Genomic DNA, 20107 nt, shown 5'->3' with positions numbered 1-20107 from the left:
ACATCGTCAGTGACGACCGCACCTTTTTCCTCGCGCCCTGCCCTTTTGGGTTTCTCGCCATCTTTGGCGGCGCTACATTAGTTACCGTCTTTCGGTCTTCATCGCGCTTCTTTTTACGGCGCTTTCTCTTCGCACTCACTTTCATGTCGCCTTCTCGTGCCTCGTGCTGGCCGGTACACATTTCGTCGGCCCGCATCGGTCTCTTACCCGCACAGTCTGAGTGATTTTCCTTTAAATCAACATTCTCTCTGCCTCGACTGGCAGACAGCTCAACCGACTCTGGCACAATGCAGCAGGCTTTACTCGAGTTAGACTACTCGCACTCTTGCGAACTGCCCTCTACTACATTGCCCAGCTCACGCTGTGCATCTGCACACAGCCCGTCGGTATCGATCGCTGTCTCACGCGCACAGTCCGAATGATTCACAACTGAATCATCCCTATCTAGGCTATCTAGACTGGCGGAGAGTCGCACCGATCCCTGAACAATGCAGTTGTTCTCTTGTGAGCTACGGAGCTCGCCACCCCGAGAACTATTCTCAACTGCATCGTCCAGCTCGCACTTCACTTCTGCACGCAGATCTGACCTGACATGGGTGCTCGCGTCTAAGTCCGTAGTATTCTGTACCTCGCTAAAGACCTCGCTACCATGAGATGCGACGCACACGCGCGGTAACTGTGCCAATTTGTTCGCAGCTGGCCTAGCTGTCTCTACAGTCCTCTGTTGGCACAGCACCTCGTCGCTCTCACTCTGGCCTTTAACGGCCTCTGCTGCCACTAAGGCTTCGTTAGCTGCTAGCACTTCGAGTTCACCTATGAACGTGCTGCTACTCTCACAGGTACTACTACTTTCCTCGGCTTTTGAACAAAATCTGCTATTTACTTCCTGCCACTTTCGCTGCGTCCAGCCTACAGATTTCTCAAGCCGCTGTTGTCTCTGTGCCAATAAATGATCACAATACTGTATCTCTTTGATCAGTGCTGCCTTCTCTCTCTCATACTTTTGCTCACGCTCACGCTTACGTTCCTGATACTCACGTTCGCGTTCATTCTCACGTTCGTGACGCTCACGCACACGTGGTTTCTGTCTTTTAGTTAGAATTCGTTTGCCCATTTGTTCTATGAATTTCAAATCATTGTTACTTTCTAGAATGGTTTTACGAATCTCTGATTCCTTCAAGTTCTCATCCACGTTTACCTCGATCTCTTCACACAACCACAACAGGTCAGCTCTCGTCAAACACATTAGGACCATGGTCGCTGCTTTAAGCTTTGGCTCTGCTGTCACACAATACTTGTTGCGATACCCACGCAAATCAAAATACAAGTAAAAGATCCCAGCGAATCAAATCAAAAACACAGAGAAATTGAAGCCTGGTAAATCTTACAGCCAAAACCAAACGCTTACCCACTGAAGCAGCACCATATCACCAGTCCTTCCCCGCCGTATCCAGTCAGTTGCAAGAGGTGGTCAATCTCAAGTCGCCTCCAACTTGATCAGGATGCCGGTCGGTCACCATGTGCCAACGTCCGTCAGCTGCCGTTGCTGTTTCCGAGTCGTAGGCCGATCTAGGAGCCGTAGTCCGATCTCACCGCTGCCATTCAGTTATTGGATTTGGAGCGGTCGTAGTCGTAGAGATGAACTTGGGACGACAGGACTGGGCGAGCAGGATTTAATTGCAGGATTTACATTTAAAGCATGACATACATTGGCTGCCGAGCGCGACTCCCATATGGAGCCGGCAAAACTAACATACAGCAAACAGTTTACGAGCACACAGCTCACTAGTACATTTTTAGTATGACAGAGCAGTCAGCTCCCGACAACGATCACGACACGAGCACTCCCTAGCAGCCGGCAAACGCTGCTTATAAGCTCTCCGCTTGACGTCATAGTTCGACGTCATCGTTCGGACGAGGACGGAGCAGGAATGGAGGGCGAGGTGTGCTGGCTTGGAGGATGAGGTGGGTCGGAGCAGGAATGGTCGGGAAGGTTCGTCCAAGCATTGTAAACTTGTCGCCGCCCCGCACTATCGTTTATCGCCCAAACACACGCAAACACACAGGTGCGAAACCATACACACAAAGGCTCCGGAGTCGACGACCGAGGGCTTCGTAGAACTGCTCCGTCTGGTGTGGCGCGGCGGAGTGCCACATGCCTGAGCTGACCGCGCGCCACGTGGCTGCCGGTCATCCGCAGTTCTCGGTACTGCCCAGCTTTCAGTGCCGACGTCAGAGGGCCTCGTAGAACTGCTTTGTCCCGGGTGGTGCGGCCAAGTACCAATTTCCGGAGTTGATCACGCGCCTCGTGGCTGCAGGCCGTTCGCAGCTCTCGGAAGGGCGCACCGACTGGGGGGCTTGGAACACGTGCAGCGGGCTGAAAGCTGGCACGTTGCCACCCCGTATGGCCATTCTTAACAGCGCGTAATCAGGGAAGTACACAACTAGTTTGACGTTATTTCAGTGTACATTGTCATCTTGAAATGCAGAAACACGTGACTAGCCGTTAATGAAGATCCTTGTGCTTCAACTTTGCAATGTAAACATATGCCGCAAAATTAGTACTTAAGAAATTAATTATTGAATGTTCTTTGGTTAGTGAATAAATTCCGCATGTATTTCTCGCGGACGATGACCACCCATGGAGATAATTCATCTGAAGGGACGTGTACTTTGCAGCAATTTCAAGATAACGTCTGAGTTTCTTTTAAAAGAAAGAAGAAAGATCGCTGACTACTTCAATGTTAGTTAAATACCTCTTCGGAAACTTCTGATATGGCTAGTACAAGAGACAGACTAGACCTTTCATAGATTGTTTGTGCATCAGGATGCTGCAGTAATGGGCTTTCTTGACGCAGCAGTTTCTGATGAATTGACACCACAAATTCCGAATCATGGCGTCAACTGTCACGAAGTTCAAGCCGTGAAGGCTGTACAAACCACCGAAGGGAAACAAATTGAGCCCAGTAGGCTCAAGTTATGTCCCGTTAAACTAGCGAAGAGCTGGCTCAAGGCAGTTACCTTTGTTTTTAAAGCGAATAGCTTTGTTTGGTTATTCTGGCCGCTTTCGTGGTCGGTGAAGGTCGCACTTTCAGCCCCTGATACAAATCTACCGCTGCAAACTAGTACACCGTTTTCTTTTCCTTTTTTTTTTTTTAATGCGCACACGTTGTCTCACGAGAGTTCTGGGGTGTCCGAAAGTGTGCGTGGCATACTCCATTCTCCCGCCGCTTCCTTTTTCCGTTACGGTTGCGGATGACGAAAAACAGCAGTAATTTTGAACTAGGGTTTTCGCGCTACTGGAGCAAACACAGAGATAGAGCGTCCCTTCTAGCGTTAGCCAAGCTGCTGAAAAAGATAAGAAAAAAGAAGTTGAAGAAACGCGCCGCAAGATACAACTTTAAAACCTACGGTGTCCGGTCGTTAGCCCGTTGACTTGTCAGAGGTCTAACAACTAACCGACCTTTGCGATCTTAAGCTGCAACTTAACATCGCAAATCTAATAACCCTATTTCGCACCATGATATTTTAATGTTTTTTTTTTTTAAACAGCTTGGCTAATCTTTTCTGCGGCCGTCTGTATATGCCGCATCAGTCTGTATTGTTATTGTGCATTTGGAGGGGACCGCGCGCGCAAGAGGGACACGAAGAGGGAGTGGTAGACTGTCTACTGGAACTGTGACCTTTGTACCAGTCAGTGCGTTTACCACTAGCTTTTTCTTACGTAAATAGTTTTACATACGTTTGTGCGCCGGGCTTCCTCTTGGCAACATCTGGTGGAGGTGCGGGGTAACGACTAAGAACGGCGCTTCGCAGTGGCCACCGCTGTTGCAGGGGACGGTGCCTTGTTTCGCAAAGCCTCCGTTTACTGCGCCGACTCTTGTACACAAGCATCCGCGTGATCCGGGAACCTTCTGCGGCACCGATGGCGCCAACGTCGACGACTAGCTAGAGATGTATGCGTGGGTGAGCAGCCACAACTAGTGGGATCCGAGAGTGATGCAGGTTAACATTTTTTTTTTTTTATTGGCGGGAACAGCGCGTGTGGTTTCAAAATCACGAAACAGAAATCCGTGACTGGGAGACAAGCAGTGGAATCCTGACTGCAATGAAATAGTCACTTTAGACGGTAAAATAATGTTTGGACGAAGTTAATTTATTTTCTACAGTTACGTATTTCCAATTACTATTGTTACGATCAGCTGGCGGCGGTAGTGACCTTCTGGCCTCTCCTGCTCCACTGCTCCACTTCCTGAAGATAACGATGCGCCCACCTCGGACAGAACTGCGTACCATCAAGGCGAGACATGCTTGGCGGATTGAGTGGTGTTTGTTGGTTCACTGTCGCCTTCATGGACCAATGGGAGGAAGAACTCGTGGAAAAGGCTGCTCTACGGCGTTTCCTCACGGATTCCGATAACCGCCACGGACATTTGACAGAAGCTCCCGCTAACTACTGGGTCATCCGAGGAACCAATTGCACGACGCGCCACTTTCAGTCGAACGTGGCAATCCCGGCCTACGAAGCCTCCCTCCTTTCTGTGTGTTTAGTGAACTAAGATGCGGGAGTGATTGTGAGAACCCTCGCGCTCAACGCGGGTCCTTCAGCGACTTCGGACGCCCCGTTTGGACGAAAGTGGGGTGGCAGTTTTGCCTGGCCTAAGTATCAAGGGAGGACAGAAGGGTTTAAGCAGACTTTTTCGGCTCCTCAGTGTGCTTCAATTCAGTCATGCTAGACTGGCGAGACGTAGTTTGTCCACTCCTCACGTAGATATCGTAAATAAACCCCGTAGTTCTCGTTCTCGACGACACCACGTTCCTCCCTTCAACAACGTCCTGAGCATGGATGAGTCGGACGGCGTCAGTTATTTATGTGCTTCAGTGCATGAAACGACGTTTTGTCAACAAATAAACTGGAACGACAATGCATTTCTCCGCAAAATTCGGGAATTTGCATATCGAAACTGGTGTCGACCTGAGAATTCGTTCCAAGTGGATCCGCCTTGGGAACTCCACGGCAAGAATTAGCAAATTGGAATATGGGCCATAATGAAATTAGTTAAGCAGTTAATTAGTGATTTCTATTAATTAGTCGATCTTGCATTTCAATTCCTTGCGCGAACATTGTCCGCCACTTCGAGTAGACGAGCTCATGAGCAAGAATTGTGATATCTGCCAACGGCTACTGCCGTCCTATAGTGTGGTTCATCATATGTATATATGTATATACATAATATGTCTATTTAGTTTCTTTGTTTACTGTCACTGATTTGCTGGTCTATCCTCAGAGTGGGTCGATCCATGTTACGAGGCACCAAACTCGCAGGGTAACAAAGAAGATAACGAAGAAGATCCCGAGGGGCCGAAGATAAAAGCGAAATGGTCGATGAAAGCGTTGTCTCCGCCATATCCAGCATTTGCGCGGTAAGCTCATCCAGTTAATGTCTTCGTTAGCTACACCTTATCACTTTCAAATATAGGACGTCTAAATTATGGCATGCCAACGGATCCGCGAGTCTTTGAGAACGACGCACCCCATCAACAAGCATGAAACGTAGCACTAGCACTTCCTCCAACAGGCCGTACTGTCTAAACAAACGTGCGCCTGCATAAGTCATAAGAGAGATTAAATCATTGGCGTAAAAGGTGCTTGCGGCGCATTAACACGTAGGATCCGAATTCATGTATTACGAGCTAGTGTTACAGAAAGCAAATAGGTGCCGTGGTCATAGAGTCTACGACTGCGCCTATACACTCGGGCTGGCAATGCAGGCATCTTTCAAGAGGCAAAAAAGAGCTCACAATATTCCCACAATGCCGCGGCATGGCAGACCAGCATAATTCAATCCCAAATATCATGAACTACATTTTGACTATTTTCCCTCGGTGCAGAGGAAAACTGTGCTATAGTTTCCGATAAAAAGGATATATAAACAGTTTTGTGAAAACCGAATTCAGCACTATATATAGCAGAACAATGTGAATGTTTGGACCGCACCGGATACTGACCACTTGACCGTATAGCTGCCCATGAGCGGCAACCTATGAGCCTGGACTGCTAGTATTACATCGCAGCAGGAACATGCTGCCACAAGTAGAATCACTTTTCCATCAAAGAACTAATGCCAATGTAGGCAAGGCATGCTACGCGCTTCACATTTTGTGTGAGTTTCGCCATCCATTTCAAAATGATGCTACAGTAGTCACTATATTATTAGAAGTGCTATTCACAGAAAGTCAGCGAAGAGCTCGCACGTAGCTTCCTGATTTGCATGTTCCATTTGCTGAATAACGTGAGCAACGTAGTAGTATATTGTTAGCAATCCATGAGCACGACACAGTTGCTGATTTACGGCCATTTACCGTAACTAATCAGGTTGTGACTTCGATCACCAACTATTGTATAACGTTCAATATTGTACTGCTGTTGACCAAGTTGACCACATCTTTTTTTTTTTACATATAACCGTTTTACCCTGCTTCACTGACGTCGGAGCCTGACAACATCTCATTAAATATTTCAGAAGGGCTCAATTATGGGCAAGGATTGAGAGAAACGAGGAGGAAAAAATCGCTGTGGAAAGCCATAGGCACGTCCCTTTTAACCGAGGCATTTTCTGGCCGCAAAAGATGTATCTCATAAACTGGTGTGTCTGTCCTTTATGTTCGCGAGATCACGGATCATCGAAGCAACTGGAATATTATGTGTACAAAGTAACTCCTTAACACATCCAACGCATCGAACATCCAACACATCCAACTACTTATCGACCTTCCCAGGCAACTCTGTGGAAGCTGCAAAAAAAGAGTGCTCATAAAGTCCCACTGCACGCGTTTTGCAGGGCAGCGTAGTTTCCAACCTAGGTGCGATGTTTCTACACAACAACTCCGTCATGTACTGCTATTATAATTTGTCGACGTAACATACCATCAAGCCTTGTATTAATCGTTTGTCTTTGTTTGAAGCTTTAAGTAGAAGCCTCCCCCCCCCCCCCCCCGAAGTAGCACAGTCTTCTGTCTGCTTCTTCATCCAGCCACCTTCCTCTCGCTTTGTCTATGTCTGCTTCTCGATTTTTTCTATTTTCAAGTTTGCTGGCATTCTCCTAGTCTAGAACAGTTCCTATGTCATTGCACTGCTGAGCACGGGGTCGCTGGTTCGACCCTCTACGTGGCAGCCGCATTTCGATGGGGCACTGAATGCAAAAGCAATCGTCTGCTTGGATTAAGGCGCACGGTAAGGGACGCAAGGTGGTCAAAATAAGTACAGAGTTACGGTACGGTACGCCCTATATTCGGTACGCCTTATATTCATATTGTCGTTGTGATACGTAAAATGCCAAAATTTATTTATGTTGTACTTAATTATGGCAACATAAGTATACTAACGCGTATAGTCACAAAGGTACTAGAGAAGGAATAAATCTGAAATGGCAAGCGTATTGTAAGTCACAAGTTGATAACAAAACAGGCGAATGTGAAAAAGTGAGTATAGTATGCGTATAAAAATTTCAGTACTCGGCATGTAAAATGCGACAGCAGTTTATGTATTACACGTTTTTTTTTTTACTATTTATCTTTTAGGTACTCAACTGCGTCTACATAGCATTCGAACTCTATTCTGCTAGCGGTGGTTACATACGTAAGTAGCCGGGCCTGCGTAGTTGGCCACCTAGTGTGTGAGGTGCTTTATCTCTGAAGCATTTTCGGAAATAAGAAGCAGTACCATGTTATCATATTGCAGAGCCTTATCTCTTTATTTCTATTTTTATCTTCTCAATAGCCCTCAATGGTCTAGCCGTGAGTGCGTTGCTTACAGCCAAGCACTAGTTCTAAATTTTGTTCTAAGGTGGTGCAATGCCATGAATGATGGTGCACGAAAATCTTTTGGCCAGAAACGAATGTTCCACCCGAACAAAAAACGACATTTTTGTTAGGTTTGTAGGTTTTGTATTTTTGACATCAATCAAACATGGTTTTCTTATATGTAAGCTCTTGCCAATGCCACAGCTTCACGCAAACTGCAGAAGTCTACGCCGAATACTATGAGCTGGTGCCCCTATTTACAACTAGGAAACTAAATTTGCAATAATATGTGCGTATTCTAGAATTGAGACATATTTAACTGGCGCTAAAACAACTAGGCGCCTTGTCACGTCCTGAGTGCCTCTATTTTTGTCCCTTATCCTTTTAGCGGCAGTAGATATGCATCAATTATCGGATCCGGCTTAATAAAAGATCACCGCCCAAGCACCATGTACAGATGGTTAACCAGCGAAGCTGAAACGTGCGGCCATGGTGTTTACCATTGGGTTAATCCCAACGGTTCCTCAAACGTCGGCTTGGTAGGCTGCCGGATCCTCAGTACGCAGTGGCTGCTTGCGCTCGGCAGCACGAGCCTGTTCTTGTGCCCGGACCGCAGCACCGGCACGGCGTAGACGAACGCGTTCCCGGTTCTGCTCGCGGTGTTGCTGATGGCAACCTGCCTGCTACTTAGGAGTGCGCATGACTCGTAGCCTACCGATATCGGAGCCGGGGAGAAAGTGCTGCGAGCGCGGTCGGCTGCGACGGAGAGCAACGAAATCACTACTGGCGCAGCTAATCCAACACCACCTAGATAGCACAAGGCACGTTCACTCAGATACATGACGTTATGTCACCTGGCCCAACAGCCACAGAATCTGATGGGGATGCTCCTGAGTAGGCAACGGTCTTTTGACTTCACCGCTTTCATCACGCAGGCCTTATCAGTGGAAATTTCGGGCCAGGTAGCGTGGCGTCATGCAGTGGGTTAGAGAGGCCTTGGGCTATCTAGGTGGTTTTGACTAATCACGCACCTCTCTTTCTCTCTTTTTTTTCGCGCATTGACATGGGGTTGCGCCGGAAGTGTTTTCGGTGTCCAGGCGACGGGCAGACGGACGAACGGACAAATCGGCTAGCCATTACTAGCCATTACAGCTTCACTGTAAAATGCAATCAATATGCTCTTTTAGCCTGCGCCACGAGCAAATGCGTGCGTCTTCAAAACCGTGCGTGAAGGAGGGTAACCTCGTTTTTTCAATAGGCGCCGGTAGCGCTCGTGCCAGCAATCTCCAAGCACTGCTGAAAATAATATTTTTACAATTATACTGCTGTGTTTTGTCCCCATTTTAGTAGTTCTTGCTCTACCACGTCTAAGAGAAAAGTGAGGCTGTTTTCAAAGCTAGTGTAAGCGCAAATCCGAGCCCGTACATAGCAATACTACGGAGTAGAAAAACTTGGAAGGTGCAGTGGAAAATTTCAACGTCACTTCGGTTAAAGCGCCCCTATATTTTTATATTTTGCTGTAGCCCCGTCTGATGCCCCCATCTGATAAGTCTTTCTACCGATACGCCATTACAAGTTCCGCTTCTAATACGAGTAATACGAGATAATCCCATGAATTTTCTGAAAGTTCTAGCAACGTCATTTTTTGCTTGCCATCAAGTGTCGTCTACATAGAGTTGCATTCATGATCGATCAACTTCTGGCGTAATTTTGCTTACGCATGCCTAGCACAATGACATCAAGACATTTAAGACGATATTCATGACCATGCACCCAACGCTTGGCTAATTCCAAGAACAACGGCCTTGATCCAAGCTATTGCCGCAAGAACTTGCATATTGCAAATTCGCAAGCTTACATTTTACGACACTAAAGAACGCGTTCATGGCATTTTAATGGGCAGATTAGGACACATTCCAAGCTGCAATTTGTTTTCGTGTTTTCTCTGCAGGAAACGCAACAATCTTCAACCTCGTAACCGCTGCTGTTTCCACACTAAGCCTCGGGAGCGACATCATGCTGCTCAAGTCTGTCTACTTTGGAGTACGTTTTTCCTTAAGGCCTGATAGAAACAACCTAATTTTTTTTAATATTAGCTGTGAGTACCAGTGTTATTTTTACATTGGAATTCAAAAGCAGTAAGGACAAAACATAGGCCAGTTGTGCTCAATATAATGATATACATTTGTGCGCAGAGTCAGCTTAAGCCTACGTTGAATTGCCCGTCCTGATTAAAAAAAAACATAAACACGCGAAGACGCAGCTACCAGAATGTTAACGTCGCTTTGGGCACCCTTGAATCATGTCTGCTTTATTATTTAAAAGGATTCGCTGAATATGTCGAGCACAAGTTTAGATTTCGGAATCTATTCAGAAATTTTTACACCTACCTACGAGAAAGCAAATTCGTAAACGAGGCATTAGTTTGGACGTTGAAGCGTGCATGTCTCTATATTACCTATTCCTATGTACCTAAACCTCATAGCAAACTCTTCCGTCAAAGTGTCTGCGCTATGTATGCTGATTTTCCTGCGTTTACAAATTATTTTAACAACCAGTTGCTAAATGCAAATGTTTTTAGTCATTTTGTGTGTGTGTGCGCAGAGCACGATGCCACCAGCCACAACTGGTAACGACGGCGTACCGAAGGTAAGTTGAGATTCCGTTTAATGAAAAAAAAAATTCTAATAGGCACGCTGGCTTTCTGACGATAAAGGACCGTGTCCTTCGTGGTTACACTGACATGCATTCTGCGCAGGAGTTTTACGTCAGCGATGTAACTTTCTTTTTCTTGAATACAATGGGCCGGAGTGCTATGTCGTAGGCAGCTACAAAGAAGCGTGTACTGTTCATAGCCTCTCCACTTGTCAAATTTTTCTTGTAATAGGCTTAGGCAAAGTTAGTAGATAACGTAAACCCATAGTTGTCTTTGAAAAGACGGCTTATAACCAGTGATGTACCATTTATTTTTCTACTGAGTGGGCAAGTTTCCCCATTACCATTGCGCTCTCTCTCTTTTGATATATATAGTGAGAGCGAGAGAGAGAGAGAAAGTTTCGTGGCAAGGTTTTGGCCCCGACCTACGTGTTTCACATTTGTCTGATGTGTGTGAAGGTGGAAGATAAACGGTGAATTTACGAACTGGGTGTAGAGGGCTTTAATTCTTTTATTTATTTATTTATTTATTTATTCTAGCATACTGCAGTCCAGGAAGGGCCGTAGCCGGAGTGTGTACGGGTGAAAAAGTACAAGATAAATTAAACACGTTATACAAACGCAATATTGTCACGGCTCACTTGAGACAAGAGCGGAGAGCGGTATTTTATCTAGACAATTAGAACAAGCGTTCAGTCTTGGCTTCGTCTTCTCTAGCAGCCTCACTTGCACGCACGAGGTCGTCGTCCTCGTCGTCAGCGTGGTTGGGCACAGATGGCGTCGCGGCATTTGCCCCCCCTTCAAAGGAGCATCGTCCCGATGCTCGGCGGGTAGCACCCGGTGTCCAGCCGACCAGCAAGTGCCCATGTCATTCAGCAAAATAAGGTTTCATGCGCACCACGTGCACAGTCTCAGGCAGGTCCTGACGGCGCCTCGAGCAGGATTGGCTGTCAGGAATGACTTCATAGTTGACGTCGCTAAGGCGTCGTAGAACCTTGTACGGTCCGAAGTATCGGCGCAGAAGTTTCTCCGCGAGGTCTCGGCGGCGTACTGGAGCCCAAACCCAGACTCTTTGGCCGGGCTGGTAGACGACGCATCGATGGCGTTGATTGTAACGTCGCGCATCACGGTCTTGCTGGCTAGTTATGCGAACGCGCGCAAGCTGTCTTGCTTCTTCGGCGCGCTCTGTAAAATCTGCGGCGTCAGTCGCGGAATCGCTGGAATCATGAGGAAGCATAGCATCCAGCATTGTAGTTACTTCTCGACCATGGAGGAGACGGAATGGCGTCATTCTTGTTGTTTCTTGCCGAGCCGTATTATAAGCAAAGGTTACGTAGGGTAATATTTGGTCCCAGTTCTTGTGGCCCACATCGACATACATGCACAGCATGTCTGCGAGAGTCTTGTTGAGGCGCTCCGTAAGTCCATTGCTTTGCGGGTGATAAGCTGTCGTCCTTCTGTGTGCCGTGCCACTGAGCGTTATTACAGTTCGCAAAAGTTGAGCCGTGAACGCGGTTCCCCTGTCGGTTACGATGACCGCTGGAGCCCCGTGCCTGAGGACGACGTTTTCGATGAAGAACTGCGCGGCTTCGGCTGCTGTGCTGCTCGGAAGTGCCTTGGTTTCTGCATAACGCGTAAGGTAATCTGTTGCAACTATGATCCACTTATGTCCTGCAGTTGATATTGGGAATGGGCCCAAAAGGTCCATCCCAATTTGTGCAAACGGTGTTTCCGGCACTTGAACTGGATGTAATAGTCCGGCAGGTTTCGTAGGTGGCACTTTTCGTCGCTGACAGTCCAGGCACGTTCGAACGTAGTGCATCACCTGTGTTGCGAGCCGTGGCCAGTAGTATTTCTCTTTGATCCGTGCTAATGTTCTTGTGTAGCCTAGGTGGCCCGAGGTAGCTTCATCGTGACAGGCCTGCAAGATTTCACTGCGGAGAGTTTGAGGGATGACCAGTAGATATCGCTTCCCTGTTGAATTGAAGTTCCTCTTAAAAAGAACACTGTTGCGTATGCAGAATGATGACAAGTTCCTTGAGAACAATCTGGGCTTGTTTGTGGTGCGACCTTGTAAGAAATCAATTAGTGAAGCGAGCTCCTGGTCCTCTTGCTGCTGTTGAGAGATGGTAGCCGCACCAACAACTCCTAAAAAGCCTGCGGATTCGTCATCATCTCGGCCTGACAACTCGATCGGTGATCTGGAGAGGCAGTCAGCGTCTAAGTGCTGCCTTCCCGATTTATAGACCACTGTCATGTCATACTCTTGAAGCCGTAGGCTCCAGCGTGCCAAACGTGCAGATGGATCTTTCATGTTGGTTAACCAACAGAGAGAATGGTGGTCACTTATGACTTGAAATGGGCGGCCATATATGTACGGACGGAACTTGGTAACGGCCCATACTACAGCCAAGCATTCCTTCTCTGTGGTAGAATAGTTCGACTCGGCACGTGACAGTGTTCTACTCGCGTAGGCGATGACTCGCTCAGCGCCGTCTTGCCGCTGAACAAGGACGGCACCTAGACCGACATTGCTGGCGTCGGTGTGGATCATTGTCGGCGCATCCACGTCAAAGTGGGCAAGAACAGGTGGAGTTTGTAGACGGTGCCGGAACTCGTTAAATGCCGCCTCCTGCTCCTCGCCCCACACAAACGTGACATCTTCTCTGGTTAGGCAGGTGAGCGGTGAGGCGATGCGTGCAAAACCCGCAATAAATCGTCGGTAATATGAGCATAGGCCCAGGAAGCGTCTGACTGCCTTCTTGTCCGTAGGCCTTGAAAACTTTGCAACGGCTGCGATTTTCTCAGGATCAGGTCTGACACCTGTGTGACTTACATTGTGGCCCAAAAACTGTAGTTCTTCATAGCCAAAGTGGCACTTTTCAGGTTTTAAGGTAAGCCCAGCGGACCGTATGGCTTGAAGAACTGACCGTAGCCGACTGAGATGTTCATCAAATGGGGCAGAATAAACAATCACATCGTCTAGGTACACTAAGCAAGTCTTCCACTTAAGGTCTGAGAGAACCGTATTCATTAGCCTTTGGAACGTGGCTGGGGCAGAGCACAAACCAAAAGGGAGAACTTTGAATTCATAGAGCCCATCAGGCGTCACAAACGCAGTCTTTTCACGATCCCGCTCATCGACCTCTATTTGCCAGTATCCACTTTTTAAGTCCATCGATGAGAAGTAACGTGCATGCCGTAGCCTGTCGAGGGAATCGTCGATGCGTGGTAAGGGATACACATCTTTTTTCGTAACCCGATTGAGCTTGCGATAATCGATACAAAACCTCAGACTGCCATCCTTCTTCTTAACGAGTACCACGGGCGATGCCCAAGGACTTTTCGACGGCTGGATGACATCATCTTCTGGCATTTTCTTGACTTGCTGCTGTATTGCTTCACGCTCTTTCTCAGCTACGCGATACGGATGCTGTCGGATGGGTATTGCTGTTTCCTCCGTAATGATGCGGTGTTTCGTCAGTGGTGTTTGACGCACTCGGGACGTTGTAGAGAAGCAGTCCTTAAAATGGTCAATCAGTTCTCTGAGCCTTTGTTTCTGTTGCGGCGCTAAACCTGGGTCAACGTCGACGACGGGTGTAGATGGCATCGTATCGGTGGTTGATTCCTCTTTTACAGCAAAGCAGTGTTGGACGGGGTCAATTTCGTCAAAGTACGCCACAGCGGTGCCTTTACTGATGTGCCGGCGTTCATTGGTAAAATTTATCAGTAGTACCTCTGTGCGACCGCCGATTAGGCTGACGATGCCCCGAGCGATGGCAATACCTTGATGGAACAGAAGTGCAGTTAGTTGTTCAGCTACACCGTCCTTGTCAAACTGTTCTCCGCAACTTACGGAGACAAGACTGCATGATAGTGGTGGTATGCAGACGTCGTCGTCGGCTACACGTAACGATGTACGTCGGCGCTCTTCGTCTTGGCTCGTGTCTGTACTAGTTGACAAGGTTATCTCGCCGTCCCGTATGTTAACCACGGCGCCGTACTCCCGCAAGAAATCCATTCCAAGGATGAGTGATCTGCAGCACTCCTTTAAAATCATAAAAGTGGCGACAAAAGCTGTATTTCCTATCTGGAGCCGTGAAGTACATTTTCCTGTAGGTATCATTATCTGGCCCCCGGCATTTCGAATATAAGGGCCCGTCCATTGCATTTTGACTTTCTTAAGCCGGTCTGCCAACTGTTCACTCATTATCGAAAAGTCTGCGCCAGTATCGACTAAAGCTGTCACGTCGTGCCCATCAATTATTAAGGGTAGGTCGGCACTTACAAATTCGTCGGCGTCCCGTTTCTCCGGGTTGCTCTGCTCGTTTCTCAGTGATAATGGGGGATTTTCGGCGGTTCGATGACTTGCAACCTTCCCCCCGGAGGTCGCTGATTTCAGTTTACCCGCCGTGGGCTTGGAGAGCGGCCTCGTACCACGTCGGCGAAACTGCGACGGTTCGGCGAAGAATAACGTAATGGAGACGGCGAGCGCGACCGAAGATTAGCTGAGCTGCCTTGTTCCCGAGTGACACTGTCGTCGAAGCGTGGATGTCTCTCTTGAAACTGGCGCGGAGTGGCAGGTGACATTTCCTGGATGCCACCCTGGCGATGAGGGCAAAAACGATAAATGTGCCCTGGTTCGCCACAGTGAAAACACAATGGTCGGTGATCAGCAGTGCGCCATACGTCGGTCCTGCGAAGCTGTGGTCGCCTGAAATGCTCCCTCTGTATCCAGGCAGCAACAGGTGGCCGCTGGTGGTACTGCTGTACCGGCATGGTGGAAAGCGGGCGACGGACAGCGTCTGCGTAGCTATATGCGCGTGGCTCGAAGCGAGGCCCGGGACTCGGTTCAGGGAGTGGCTCAGGAGGTGCTAATGCTTGCCGAATTTCTTGGCGAACAACTTCAGCGACCGAAGCAACAGTAAACTCCTTCGGTGTCACAGTTTGCTTCGCAATCTCCTCGCGCACAATGTCCCTTATCAGTTGACGCAGCGAGGTCTCGTCTGTCACTGTGAGTACTGCGGCTCCTGCAGGCGCATCGTTAGTCAGGCGTTCGTATTGCCGACAACGCTGCTGGAGCGCCCGCTCGATTGCTGTGGCTTCCTTAATGAATTCTTCCACTGTTGTAGGCGGGTTACGCACGAGACCAGCGAATAGCTGTTCTTTGACGCCGCGCATGAGATGGCTCAGCTTCTTCGAATCCGGCATGTTGGGATCCGCGCGGCGAAACAAACGAGACATGTCCTCGGCAAACATGGAGACACTTTCATTGGGCTTCTGAATGCGCAACTCGAGAAGGCGTTGTGCATTATCTCGGCGATCAGTGCTTCCGAAGGTGTCAAGTAGCCGACGGCAAAATTCGTCCCACGTTGTCAAATGTGCCTCGCGGTTTTGGAACCACGTCCTTGCGCTACCTTCAAGAGCGAAGTACACATTGGAAAGCTTCTGGTCCGGACGCCACTGATTGACCTTAGCTACGCGTTCGTACTGGTCCAGCCAGTCTTCGGCGTCTTCGTACGTGTCACCGTGGAAGCTTGTGGGGACTAGATTGTTTTGGATAGTCACCTGTGTTGGACTCGCAATCGGCATTTCCTGAGTCGGTGAGGTCGCTGACGAAGTTTGTTGCAAGAGACCGAATTCCGGGCACAGACCTTGTAGGCGGCGGCTTGCGCGGTGCACAGGTGTCTCGACGCGTGGATGATGTCTTGAAGGACTGGACGGAGGGCTACTCGCAGGAGTCGTCCCTATCATTAGGCGATGATGCGATACCCAGCACGTCCACCAGTGTCACGGCTCACTTGAGACAAGAGCGGAGAGCGGTATTTTATCTAGACAATTAGAACAAGCGTTCAGTCTTGGCTTCGTCTTCTCTAGCACCCTCACTTGCACGCACGAGGTCGTCGTCCTCGTCGTCAGCGTGGTTGGGCACAGATGGCGTCGCGGCAATATGAATTTATACAAAAGAAAACCGAGATATTTTCACGTTGTAGTGACGTTGAAGAACACGATTTTTGGCTTCTAGCGCGAAGTGAAACACGGACACAGACAGGAGCAGACAGGACGAGCACTCCTTTCTGTGTCCGTGTTTCACTTCGCGCTAGAAGCCAAAAATCATGTTACCGTACCAACTCGCCCAACTGTCTATCCTTTTGCGTTGAAGAACACATTAGCAAAATTGTAAATCTCGAAACTTTTTTTTTTTATTGGGCGCACCTTAGCCCACAAAAAGGGGTGACACTCGAAGCGTAAACATAGCGGCGAGCACCGTCGACGATCGTTGAAATCTGACGTTCGGGTAAAGCCCGTCACTTTTTATACGTGGCTCGTCGAGCATTCCAGCCTAATCTGGTGCACGGGTGTCTACCAGAAAGTGCTACACAATTGGTGACGGGCATACAATCTGGTTCCACAAAGTTCGGAGAAAACATACGCAACAGATAGAATGAACAGATAAGATTAGATTAAGGCATGTTCAGATTGCGGTCGTAGCGTTAGAAAAGCGCACACCTTTCCTGAAGCCAGTTTCGCTAACTTCCAAATCATGCAGGCCCGTCTTGCCCTGAGCTATTGCGCTTAACATTTGTCAGCCGACGAAGAGTGGTCGCTGGAGCAAGATAAACAAGTACACGTGTCAGCTCAGCCCCTCTTCAAAAGCATCGTAGCGATGTTGCGCGCAAACGGAAGAGCGAAAAACTAAACTACCCGTTGTGAAGAAAACAACATGCTAACAAAGAAACATAGTCCTCAAGTTGGTCAGTGGGCACAGAAAGGCATAAAATGCACCACGTGGACGACTTCAGGTTGTGCGTGGCGCCGCTGTGATTGCGAAATGCCGTCTGGCCCGACCTCATAATCTAGTGAACCAGTATGTAGGATGACCTTGTATGGTCCGAAATAGCGTCGCTGAAGCTTCTAAGACCTCGTTGGCGTATCGGAGCCTGAACACGAATTTACAATGGCATACTTACGTGCGAGTCATTCTGAAAGATACCTTGGCGCTGTTGCTATGTTGAATTTTTCACTTGTGCAGCCAGCAGTGATAGCTTTCGAAAGCGAGGTGGCAAATGGCCTACTGTGCCCCGCTTCACTGCTTCACCCCCCCCCCCCCCCCCCCCCATACACCAAGCTGGTGCATGGCGGCAAACTTAATGCTTAGGTGTCCACTAGTTTTTTTTTTTTTTTCACTTTGGCAGATACCATAGAGACATCGTTCGTAGGCTGTTCTTGTGCAACCTTATTTTGGCAGCTATATGTCTACATTCCCACCCGACAGTTTCCCGAATTTCACCACCTCTAGCTGCCACATGTAAGATACACTTATAGACAAGACAAAGTCTGTTTTTCTCGCTTCCGCGGAAGTTGTGGCAGTTTATAAACATTCCCTAGTTTGTCACCCACAATAAGGTGCGGCCAAACTCTGGCCACATAGAGGAAGGAAACAGCAGGGAACAGCGCGCAACGCGATCGAAGCCATAACTGTCGGCCCAGCACGTGTTCACACGTCAAAGTGCGCTCATGGTTTTATTGTTCCGACTCAGAAGGCAGAGACACGGAAGTGCAGCCGCACAAGCGCGCACCAAACAGAAACTGCTGGCATAGCTACTGGGAACGAAACGTCACAGAAAATGTTTATTCTTGCCCGGTGATCTCGGCGCAAGAGGTCACGTGCTTGGCCGCGAGTGAGCGCTCTGGCATTGAGCGCCACTGGCTTCACGGAGCGCTCGATCACTTGCCAAGGCTGGCGGCGGGTTTCTTCTAACTTTTTTTCTTTCTTCCAACAAGTCTGCATATAAGCGAGCAGCCGCTCCACCACTTCCGGAGTTACGAACTGGCGCGGACAAGCCTTTCTGTGGGAATATTTACTCACACAACCAATATGTGTTTAGTCAAACGAGCGAAAAGTACACCGCTGTACGTCTCGCATGCATAGGTCCTGTTTTTGAACCATCTTTGACGCAGACAGCTGCGAAATTTTCGAGTATTGCGTAATATAAAGTAGGACGAAAAACTTCGTCACTAGAAGTAATGCCTACCTTCTCAGATAAAATATCCAATGTATACGAAAGAATAAATTTATGAACTCTGCAATGACATCGTTGCATCCCAGTAGCCGGCATCCGGTGATGGGGCTAGATAAATACGTATTTCAACACTTATTGCTTTTTAGCCATTCGATATGCGTGCGCTCCGAGTCCTGCCTCTTGAGTGTCAAAGCATAAGCCGATGCCCAATTTTGTCTCCTTATTTCAGGGGACTCTTAAGATAATGCGGCTGGCACTCTGTGCCAAGGCGCTTGTCGTTACCTTCGAATTTTTTGCGGCGATTTTTGACGGCTACAACTGTGCCCAAGATGTAAGTACCGGTATCATTTCCACTGCCGATTTACTCCTTTCGCGTAATGTCGTCATGGGGGCGATATCCGCGGAGAACCCGCCCTAGGTTACCCGTTATATTGTGCGCTGACCGGCCTCGCTCCCCCCCCCCATCTTCCTCGCGCCCCCGATACACTCAACACAAATCAGAAACGGTCTCTCCCTTACCCTATACCACAGTGCGCAGGCGGTTTTCTCAGCGCCCACCGGTGCAGAGCAAGCCCCGGAAGCAATGTGCTATGGGTAGAGCGTTTGAATCGCTGAGCGCTGTACTGCTCATGTGGTGAAAGGGGAACAATAACAAATGTAGGAAAATTCTATAGCTCTTACTTAAATATCATTTTCACACACTTTTGAATAATGCTCAAGTCCGCTAGGTTCGTATGACAGCCGTCATTCACCAACGGCGCCTATCACTCTTCGCAATGTGGGCAAAGACTAAACGACTTTGTAATGTCCTCCATTTGTTTTATCGCAAAAGTGCACAATTGAACTACAATCGGACACCAGTAACTGCTTTTAGTAATGTTGTACTGAAACGGATAAATATAGCCATTATTCATTAGCACAGTGCATATCTAGCTAACTTGCTCTGTCAAGAGAGGCTCATCAAACGCACCTTCTCGGTCTAGAGAAGTCGTTTATTGTTCGCTGGCTTAAATAACACAAAATAAGGACATCACTTTGTTACCTGCAGCCGATGGATGATTAGCTACCTTCCTGCGACGGTAGTTTCGAGGGATTACAATTCAAGTGTGACGTTTGTTTAAAGGAACCGTTGTTTGTTCCACCTCTAAAATCTGTCACTACGACTTCCACCTGCTGCTCACAAAATTTGCAGAAACAATTTCATCAAATGCAGATATAAAATCTTAAGCGTTTGCTCCATTTCAGAGGATGGTAAGTACCTTCCTCGATCTCCTTAACCTCTCCCGATTCGTTTCTGGCTCGTTTCTTTCTATGCCAGCATCCTCTGTCGCTCCGGACTTTGAATGTTTAATGTTATGCCCGCAAAATGTATTATCCTAAATTTTTAATGTTATGCCCGCAAAATGTATTCTCCTAAAGAAATGCAAGCAAGTTCGGTGGTAATTGCTGTGCCATTGTTTCTTATGTTCACGCCATAGAGAGATGACGGGTAACAAATGGATTTGCTTTACTTCTTCCTTCTGCGTTCACATGGTGCTTTTAAGTATTGCATTAATGTTTTTGAAGCTAATATTGTACCCCGGCATTTTTGTATGCCTTCATTTAGTCTTATTTAGCACCGAACT

At 48.0% G+C, this 20107-nt stretch overlaps 1 protein-coding gene across 2 annotated transcripts in view; it reads left to right on the top strand.

Annotated features, from left to right (window-relative positions):
* Positions 1-9765: 9765 nt before the first annotated feature.
* The window catches only part of LOC126524972 (uncharacterized), a 98279-nt gene continuing 87937 nt past the window's right edge, over positions 9766-20107 (top strand). For both annotated transcript variants that reach the window (XR_011893026.1, XM_072286730.1), the window contains exons 1-3: positions 9766-9846; positions 10408-10452; positions 18712-18813. Coding sequence is in view for 1 of the 2 variants with exons in the window: in XM_072286730.1 (XP_072142831.1) it covers positions 9820-9846; positions 10408-10452; positions 18712-18813 (174 nt within the window). In the remaining variant the exon portion in view is untranslated. The remainder of the gene's footprint in view (positions 9847-10407; positions 10453-18711; positions 18814-20107) is intronic.

This window comes from Dermacentor andersoni, chromosome 3, assembly GCF_023375885.2.
Source record: "Dermacentor andersoni chromosome 3, qqDerAnde1_hic_scaffold, whole genome shotgun sequence".
In the NCBI taxonomy this organism is placed as follows: domain Eukaryota; kingdom Metazoa; phylum Arthropoda; class Arachnida; order Ixodida; family Ixodidae; genus Dermacentor; species Dermacentor andersoni.
This window is presented reverse-complemented; position numbering and strand designations above follow the sequence as displayed.